This window comes from Ciona robusta, chromosome 1 (genome assembly GCF_009617815.1).
Source record: "Ciona robusta chromosome 1, ASM961781v2".
Lineage (NCBI taxonomy): Eukaryota > Metazoa > Chordata > Ascidiacea > Phlebobranchia > Cionidae > Ciona > Ciona robusta.
In genome coordinates, this window is record NC_143235.1 from 3,244,226 (window position 1) to 3,253,504 (window position 9,279).

The 9,279-nt window shown below is 37.1% G+C and overlaps 2 protein-coding genes across 4 annotated transcripts; one reads left to right on the top strand and one right to left on the bottom strand.

Moving 5' to 3' along the window:
* The first annotated feature begins 3,172 nt into the window (after nucleotides 1–3,172).
* On the top strand, nucleotides 3,173–4,765 carry LOC149741420 (methyltransferase-like protein 27). Its single transcript, XM_089893207.1, has 5 exons — nucleotides 3,173–3,324; nucleotides 3,375–3,527; nucleotides 3,594–3,705; nucleotides 3,824–3,944; nucleotides 4,360–4,765. The coding sequence occupies exons 1-5, from the start codon at nucleotides 3,252–3,254 to the stop codon at nucleotides 4,606–4,608; spliced, it is 708 nt and encodes a 235-aa protein (XP_089749333.1). The 5' UTR covers nucleotides 3,173–3,251; the 3' UTR covers nucleotides 4,609–4,765.
* LOC149741421 (uncharacterized) lies at nucleotides 4,678–9,046 on the bottom strand. 3 transcript variants are annotated; one of them, XM_089893226.1, is made up of 4 exons: nucleotides 7,370–9,046; nucleotides 5,879–5,981; nucleotides 5,192–5,333; nucleotides 4,678–5,125 (listed from the first exon to the last, which is right to left on the bottom strand). In XM_089893226.1, the coding sequence occupies exons 1-4, from the start codon at nucleotides 7,567–7,569 to the stop codon at nucleotides 4,917–4,919; spliced, it is 654 nt and encodes a 217-aa protein (XP_089749352.1). In that variant the 5' UTR covers nucleotides 7,570–9,046; the 3' UTR covers nucleotides 4,678–4,916. The 3 variants fall into 3 exon arrangements, with proteins under 3 accessions (XP_089749352.1, XP_089749341.1, XP_089749349.1); XM_089893215.1 differs by having other exon boundaries at nucleotides 4,678–5,333; nucleotides 7,370–9,043; XM_089893223.1 differs by lacking the exons at nucleotides 4,678–5,125; nucleotides 5,192–5,333; nucleotides 5,879–5,981 and adding an exon at nucleotides 6,341–6,963 and having other exon boundaries at nucleotides 7,273–8,024.
* Nucleotides 9,047–9,279: the final 233 nt, after the last annotated feature.

Consider the following 9,279-nt stretch of genomic DNA (forward strand, 5'->3'; position numbering starts at 1 on the left):
TTTACAGTGCTATGTCCATTTCTGCTGGGTCTAATGTGGCCAGCATTTTTTAGTCAGTCACTACGTAGTGCATTTTGCATAACACTGAAACGTAGACATTAAAATCATGGTGAACATCTTGCTGGATCAGAGTTTGTTGTTGTACACTCTATTGAGTGTTTCTTCTGCAAAGGTCGAATCTTTTAGCGATTCTGTAATGTCCAAATCACCTGGTAAGATCGAAATGTTGGTACACAAATACTCGAGTAATATCAACGCGCTTTATAATACACCCCTGTTTAACTCTAGAATCACTCAATAAAAGCAAAACACAAATACCTTTTAGCACTATTATCGCGCTTTATAATTTGAGGGTAATTGTCTAAATCTACATATTCTGTTTTTAGTACCCCCACGTAAGCCTAATTGTGACGCTGGCCACGTTACAATTACGCTATACGTCGATGGTCACTATGGTCCTATACGTTACGGTCGGTTTAGTTACGCTACAGCTGTAAGTTTGATTGCGTGGACGTCGCCGCATTGTGCTACAGTGGTGCTACGCTCGGTTATTTAGGCCACTGCAAGCGCGGTACGCAACAACCAATGCAGTCTTCCGTAACGGTCGGTGCGGTGCGTAACATCCGGACGATATTATATTGTGCGAAGATGTAATAAGAGTATCGCGGTACCAACATGGCGACTTACCGAGTGATTGGGACATGTAGAGCTGTTGTTGGCTTCGATTTCTTGTGGTCGGGTAATTAATATGGTGTAGCCTACACTGCAGATGATTATCCTTCAGGATTTGAACCATAGATTTTTTGTAGATGTTTCAATGATTATGTTTACGTTAATTACTTTTTGGCAATCGTCCCATTTTTATATGGCTGAGTTGGTGTGTATGTTGCGTGTTTTGTCACTTTTTCTTTGTGCACATCGTTGTATTGTTTTTGTCGATGTCGGTGTGTGCATGTGTTTGTTGTGCACGGTGTGTGCATTTTTTGTCTTTTTGTCTATAGGGTTTCTTTAACCTGCGTGGATTGTCTATCCCGCAAGGGTTTCTCACCTAAGTAGAAACCCACTACCATTGGCTGGGGGCTTGTCGTGCCGTAGTGGCTTTTCACCAACGCCAGTCACATCAATCATGAAGGTATTTTAATCCTGTTTTTGTTTTACAGAAGTTATTTTAAACCGATTGCAAATTGCAAGTTCTTTTACGTGTCGTAAAATCGAACCCACCTAAAATAGTTATTTTATCTCGTTATGTAAAGCCAAGTTTAAAAAAAGCTCAAACTTTATAATGTCCCCACGCGTGGGTAGTATGAATAACATTTACGTTTCTTGCATAACGATGCATTAAACACAGTGATTGGAAAACACCTTACAAGGCTTCCATATTCAGAAATACTGCTGGTTCACGAACATGATCCGGCTAATATCTTGTCAAAATCGTCTAAAACAAGTGAGAATTTGTATTATTGGGTTTTCACTTAAAACTTGTACGGATTATAGTTGTAAAATAACTTTAATGTGCATTATATTGACAGCATGTTGGTATTACAAGACACAACGAACCCTTCCATAAAGTAAATGAATAAATTCTTTCGTTTACTCTTCTCAACACCAATAAATAAATTCCAGGTAGCCAATCGGTAACTCATGTCCATTATGAATGAATGAATGTAACTTGTATATCCTCGAGCCAGCTTAAAAGGTACCACGTATGTTTATTTGAGTGAGTAACTTCTTACGCATGACTGACAATTTAGGCAACCCTTTATTGACCACATGGTTGAATCAAATGTGTTTTGCACAAGAACACATACGCTCACTACGGTAGCAGCAACGAGCCAGAAATCCATAAATTATGGTTATGCATTCCAGGCTTGCCGTTGCTGTCGTAGTGAGCGTATGTTCTTGTATAAAATACTTTTGCTTTAACCCAGCGGTCAATAAAGGGTTGCCTAACTTGTCAGCCATACTCGGAAAAACATACTTGGTAAGTCGTAAACCAGCACAAGGTGTATGAAACAGAACATACCTGTTGTAAGGACTGTGGTTGTTCTGCCACGCGAGGATAAAATAAAAAGTTACAATATGTTCATTTATTTATTATTGACGTTACGAGTTGCCGATACCTCGTCCAATTTAATTTCTGGTCCCGGTAGTAAATAAAGAATATTCAAAGAACTTGGATATTATGTGATAAAGATGTCCCATCTTCTTCAACCGCATTTATAGGATACCAGTTTCCAAAAGTACTTCAATTAATGCCATGCTTTTGTAGCACCAGAACTTCTCCGTATTGATCATCAAGGCTTACTTTAAATTCATCTGAAACTTTATCCCATCTGTAATAAGGGAATTTCTCACTTGAACAAATCTTCATCAAGCCGGCAGCTTCAAGTCGATCAAGTTCGTCGTAAAAACGAACTTTGTAATCTTCCCTGTTACTTGACATTCGGACGGTGGCCACGAAGTAACAATAAGGTCGCAATACTCGCAGAACATCCTTAGTCATAATAATAACTTTGTCATTTAAATACACTAGATAAATTAGTTGTAAAGAGGAACATACCAACAAAAAATAACAAAAGGTTTTCTCTGGTTGCAGAGTTTACGGTTATGACCCGTATTTTATTAGCTGTTTTATAGTTTATATAATTTTTCTGGTGCCTTTAGATCACATTTGATTATATCTATCCAAAAACAGTGCTCTTCAACCGGTGTGCACAAAAATATGCCAGGGGTGCACCAATACAAAAGGGTATACAAGGGTGCATCACAAACTACAACAATTTTCAGCAATAATATTTAGTTTTGAACATTTTGAACAAATTTATTCACTTCCCTACATTTTTTTATATGAAACCCATATCTTGCATATGCAAATTATCTGGGGCGTAAGTTGCTCCGATAAAACATAAGAATTAGAGCGAGAGGCTCCACAATAAAACAAAAGGCAGACTAATCCGCAGCATACCAAGTTCGCGGTCCAGACGAACCAATTCCCAAGGCATCGCTTTGATTGATTACAAAGCATTTGTGACACCACTGCCTTAGGTTCTTATGTCAAATGAACGACTATTTCCTTGACAGCTCAGTTCGTATAGTAAAGAGCGTGCGTATAGTACTGTGCTCGTGTGTATTATAAGCTCATTTAGAAAGAGTCGCGAAGCTATATGGGTATAAAATTCTGTATACTATCTAATGTGTACAATGAAATTTTATTTCTACAGATAATAGAGTACCTTGTCAACTTTAACAACATGACACAGAAAAACCTGGACGTGGTGTATAAGAGGGAATTTATTAATTTTCCTAAAAGAATTGGTCCTGCGGGTACGTATTAAAAAATCTAAAAAAATTAACTAAAACTAATATGTATTTAGCTGTGAGAGAGTTTTACAACCAAATGGGGATTGATTACGATAACGATATGGAAATTATGACGTACATCGCTCCTGATGTTGCCGCACAGAAAGCAGCTTCGCTTGTGTCAGATAAACAAAAGGAAAACTTTAAACTACTGGATCTTGGAGCAGGTAGCATTTATAAGAATGTATTTATGCAGCATTCGCGGCAATGTTAAAAAAATAATTTCGTTCCAGGTACTGGGCTTGCAGGTGCCGCTCTCCGACGTTCTGGTTTTCTTGGTAACATAAGCGCACTTGATGGGTCAGCTGGAATGCTCAAAGTTGCCATGGAGAAAGGTATATACAGGTAAGATTTGTATATATATAGGGGTGGGGGAAGATGAGACACCTTTAGAACATATAATATCCATATACCCTGAAAGTGTTTTTGCATCAAGAAAAACAAACGTTTGCTTTCATTCCAGCGATTCAACCGAACATATTTTGACTTCATCAAACCCACTTCCTTATCCGGATGGGACGTTCGACATGGTTGTCAGTGTCGGTGCGTTTGGGAAAAGTATGATGGAACCAGATTGCTTACAGGTAAGCAGTATAGCTAATGGGCATTTCGAAATTGAAAATATGTATGATACATATAATCAAATGTAATCTAAAGTCACCAGCAAAGTTTCAAAATACGGAACAGCTGAAAAATACGTGTCATAACCGTAAATTCAGCAGCTAAAGAAAGCCTTTTGTTGTTGGTACGTCCCTTTACCATGCCATGTATATCACAACTAATTTATCTGGTGTTTGCAAATGACCAAGTTATCGTTATAACTAAGGATGTTCTGCGAGTATTGCAACCTTATTGTTACTTTGTGGCCACCGTCCGAATGTCAAGTAACAGGGAAGATTACAAAGTTCGTTTTATTTAGCAATTTAAACTTTAGCATAAAAAGTTAACAGGTGTAAAGTATTCAAACAAATTTAATTAAAGATCTATATTACCGCCTAGGAAGTTCTGCGGGTTTTAAAACCTCATTCTTACATGATCATCACGGTTCGAATGTATAGCGAAGTACAAGATTACAAAGTTCGTTTTTACGACGAACTTGATCGACTTGAAGCTGCTGGTTTGATGAAGATTTGTTCAAGTGAGAAATTCCCTTATTACAGATGGGATGAAATTTCAGATGAATTTAAAGTGAAACTTGCCGATCAACACGGAGAAGTTCTGGCGCTACAGAAGCATTATATCAATTAGGATGCCTTTTTCCAAGTCAAATCAAAATATATTAGATGTTAAACTACCATATACATCGAAACTACCGTATACTGTACCAGACAGGAAAACAGTAATCTTTTATTCTGGTTCATCCTAGCACCGAAAAACACAATATAATCTTAAACTGACATCACAAGTTACTTTGGCTCAGTATACAATGATGTATATACGTGCAAGATAGCAGCCTATATATATATGTGTGTAAAATAAGCAGTGTGTAAAAAGAGCAAGCAAGTTAATTGTTGTGCACAAACAGGCAGCTGCAGCTGTTAAACTATATTGTTTTTTTACAGAGCCGGTTTTGTCAGTTTAGTATATACCATTGTAAACAAATTATGAGGAGGGGTAGCCTTTGAGAACGGATTGCCACCCGTTTCTTTGTCAATGTATTTCGTGAAGTCAACCGTTTTTAGAACGGGTGTGTTAAATTTTTTGGCAATGCCGATAATAGTAAAGGACGTTAAAAAGCCAGCACTAGCGTCACAGTTTAACTTTTTTGCTAGGCCGAAACTGCGGTTTAATAACGTGTATGCCATATTTATTCCAATATGGTCAGGGTCAATTGCTATAACATGCTGAAACAATATTCTGTTTGCACCAATCGCTTCAAATATATCATTGCCGTGTAAACTCTTCATAAAACGAGCAATTGGATGCCACCATAACTCTTTCGAACTCGCCTCTACCGAATACCATTGAAGTTTCTGTGAAATGTATAGTACGGTGAAGTCAAATGCGCCATTCTCTCTTTTCCGTCCCTTTTCGTATAGTAGACAAATACCATATAGCGTTGCTAATTGTTTAGAAAACGATTACGAAATGTGGGATTTAGGTGCTAACAATATTTTACATCTTTATTTGACGCCACAGTAGTATAGTAGGGTGGGGGAAGATGGGACACTTTTAATACCTATTATCCAAATAGCCTGATCGTGTTTTAAACAATTAACACCGGTCTGTGGAAGTCGCGAGGATACAGTTTGATAATTCATTGAATGTTTTGTTTACTACCAAATGAAAAGAGAAAACTAAACGAAAAGGTGTCCCATCTTCCCCCACCCTACTATATATTTAATACTCGTACTCAGTCAATTCTGTAAAATTAATACTGGCACTCAGAGAACCCAACTCCCTGAGTTAGGTTCTACGCCTACGGCATGACACGCTATGGGAGCTAGTTGACTGGCCTGTTACCCCACATTATTTGACCTATTTAGTACTAACTCTCAACCCAAACGAAAAAGCTTACCTGAAGATCGGTGTTGTTCTTTTCAACAATAATGCCCAATGCCACTCCTACCATTTTATTTTTACCAGAACATTTTTCAAAAACTCCAGTTGAGCAATTTTGCCTTATCATATTTTCTGTTCTGTGTGCGTCAATAGCTCTATTTTTTCGTCCCATTTATAGTTAACAAAAGTCATTCAAATAATTACAAAACCATATACTTACGACTCCTATATACCGTTGTTAATTGTGTATAACACGATCAAGGTGTTTGGATAGTATGTGTTAAAGGTGTCCCATCTTCTCCCAGTCTATGGGAGTCGTGAGCATACGGTATAACAATTCTGTGAATGTTTTTTGTTTACTTCTAAATGGGACGAGAAAATATAATGATAAGGTGTCCTATCTTCCCCCGAACTACTATATATTCCTAAACAAACATAGCAATTGCCTGGTATTCTCTAACACTAAAGGAGCTGGGGCAACACGAAAAGGTTTTTTAATGCAGTGAACATTTAAAATATGATGATAAAACACTTTAAAAACTGTCGAGCAACAAAGAACAAGTACGAGATACAAAATATTTGAGAAATTAATTTTAGAACATAACTTATAGATGCAACTTCAAATATGTAAAAGTCTTCTCGCTCTAACGTTCGAAGTTCACAAGTTTAATAATTTATAAATTACAGAAGCGATGCTCTCAATTTAATATACGCCAATGTAAACAAATGGTGTGGAGGAGTGGCTTTTGCGAATGGACTATCACCCGTTTCTTTGTCAATGTATTTCGTCAAGTCAACGGTTTTAAGAACAGACATTTTAAATTTATTTTTAGCGATTCTGAGGGTGACCGGAGATGTCAGAAGGCCAACACCGGCTTCACAGTTTAACATTTTTGCAACGCCGAAACTGCGTTTTAATAATGCGTAGGCCATATTTATTCCAATATGGTCAGGATCAATTACTATGATATGCTGGAACAAGATTCTGTTCGCACCAATCGCTTCAAATATATCATCGCCGTGTAAACTCTTCATAAAACGAGCAATTGAATGCCACCATAACTCTTTTGAACTCGCCTCTATCGAATACCATTGAAGTTTCTGTGACATGATATTCGTGTTAAAGTCTAACACCTAAGTTAGAGGGTTGTACTACCTGGTCGTGGGGGCCTGCTGGTAGTTACCGTGGGGCCTGCTGGTAGTTATGGCACTGCAGGGGCATCACAACAAACAATTATTTTTCTAAACTATTTCTTTGTTCTGTATATGGGTAAGGTCTTTGTAGGGGACCTGCGATTAATGCGAGATTTGGCCCAACTGTACCAGCTTGTTTATGTGTTTCGTCCATGTAACTGGTGTAACTCCGTCTTGGAATAAGAAATCCTCAGAAAAAGTAAATTTCTAACTTACCTGAAGTTCGGTGTTGTTTTTTTCAACGATAATGCCCAATGCCACTCCTACCATTTTACCAGAACATTTTTCAAAAACTCCAGTTGAGCAATTTTGCCGTATCATATTTTCTGTTCTGTATGCGTCAAACTGTATCATCTCCTCTGTCGAGCTTGTCAAAGTAGTTCGATAGTTTGCGAAGGTGGAAAAATGAGCTGCAACCAAATTCTTTGCATCTTCGATATGCTTTGAAGTCAGACGTTCGAAGTTGTAATCTGTAATTCTTCTCTTTGGTTTGTTTCGAGTTTTCGAAGACATATTCGTGCTACTACTTTAAGTAGAGACCTACCGATATCATTTTTTTCACCGATACCGATATTTTACACTGTATAAATAAAAATGAATACTTGTATTCAAGATATGGCAAGTAATAATATAGAAAAAATGGTTGTTCTGCATGTAGGTAATTAGGTAACCACATATGTGTTGCTTTTGTAGGAAACTAGGACCCATTTAAAGGCTAAACCACGATGACCTTGAAAGCTAAACTACGACCCACGTAAACGTTAAACTATAACGTCAAAACGTAGCGTTTTGCTGCCAAACAACATATGTATGCAGTCCGCTTAAAGTGTGTAAACACACCCCACGTTACACATAACGATTCACGACTGAATTAAACTTTTAGCATTTAAGTGGGCACGCATTAAATGCACTACTAATTATCATTAATCGAAGTTGAAACATTATTTTTAAATCAACATCATATGATTAATATTAACTTCTAACATTACCTAATTAATGCGTGATTATGCTTTGTCAAAATTCATGAAAACAAACGTTTTTAAGCGACGACAACGTTAACTAATGTAAGTTTACAATAAACACATGGTACAGGAGTTGTACAAAGCGTATTTACACATATTATTTACCAATCACTTAATCCTCATACGTCATAAGTTTCATTAGTTATAATACATGTATAAATACATTCTGCCTACTGCTCCACAGTCACTAATGTCGACTAGAAACCGTTTTGTTGGTTAATTCAAATTTGTTTTTGATCGAGCCCAGTCGACCGTTGTAGTAAAAGGATTAATTAATATAGCACGGTGGGGGTAGATGGGACACCTTTTTATTTAGTAGTAAACAAAGAACATTTAATGAATTATAAAACCGTATTTTCACGACTTCCACAGACCGTTGTTAATTGTTTAAAACACGATCAGGCTATTTGGATATTGTGTGTTAAAGGTGTCCCATCTTCCCCGACTCTACTATACTGTGCTAATTAGTTAAAACGTGCTCATTCATTAGATCTGTGATCTCTTGTTTTTATTCTCTCGCTTTTTGCTGAAAACAATGCCTCTCGCCTTTCTGAATAAGAACGGCCACGCTTCAACAATTTTGTGACGTGTTTGTCACGTGGGTAGTACACTTCTAAATTTTTTTCCACGCAACTTTTAAATCAGTTTTATGAAATTCACGGTGTTTGAGCTGAAATATCTTTGGTTATACAGAACCAATTAAAACAAGCAAGGTGTCGTTGGAATTAGAAAAACACACTCTATCAATTAAAGCGATGTTCATTTGGGTGTGTTTAGAATCTTTGATGTCGTGGCCTGTCTGACGTAGTCTTCTAACTCTTCTGTAAACTACACTAAATATGACTTGAAGTAGGCATTTGACCTAAAAAAGATCTAAAATCGAGTTATGATAAAAGATACACCTTATAAACAACAAGAACATATTACAAATGTTAGAATCAAGTAAGCAACTACACGACAAACCACGTCACAGTCTAAACAAAGACGTTTTGCCAACTGACTTTTGCCAAACCAAGCGAAGTGGTCAGATGATTTCACGCATCGTAAATTTTAGTATCTGCAGACACGTGAACCGTCTGCGGGAAACATAGAGAAACTATGAGTATACTATGGAGAAACGTTCCAGTTTAGAAAACAAGTCATGCGTATACAGTGAACATTCTTAGTTAGTTTAAAGGGGACACTAAAGAATAACAGGACT

What these genes read in the sequence shown, in the direction of transcription:
- LOC149741420 (XM_089893207.1), top strand. Translation starts at nt 3,252, where the DNA reads ATGACACAGAAAAACCTGGACGTGGTGTATAAGAGGGAATTTATTAAT. An exon ending in TAAAAGAATTGGTCCTGCGG is followed by an intron (nt 3,325 to 3,374) that starts GTACGTATTAAA and finishes ATATGTATTTAG; the next exon opens with CTGTGAGAGAGTTTTACAAC. An exon ending in ACTACTGGATCTTGGAGCAG is followed by an intron (nt 3,528 to 3,593) that starts GTAGCATTTATA and finishes ATTTCGTTCCAG; the next exon opens with GTACTGGGCTTGCAGGTGCC.
- LOC149741421 (XM_089893215.1), bottom strand. Translation starts at nt 7,569, where the DNA reads ATGTCTTCGAAAACTCGAAACAAACCAAAGAGAAGAATTACAGATTAC. An exon ending in AGAACAGAAAATATGATACG is followed by an intron (nt 5,982 to 7,369) that starts GCAAAATTGCTC and finishes AAATATGATAAG; the next exon opens with GCAAAATTGCTCAACTGGAG. An exon ending in AGAACAACACCGATCTTCAG is followed by an intron (nt 5,334 to 5,878) that starts GTAAGCTTTTTC and finishes TACATTTCACAG; the next exon opens with AAACTTCAATGGTATTCGGT.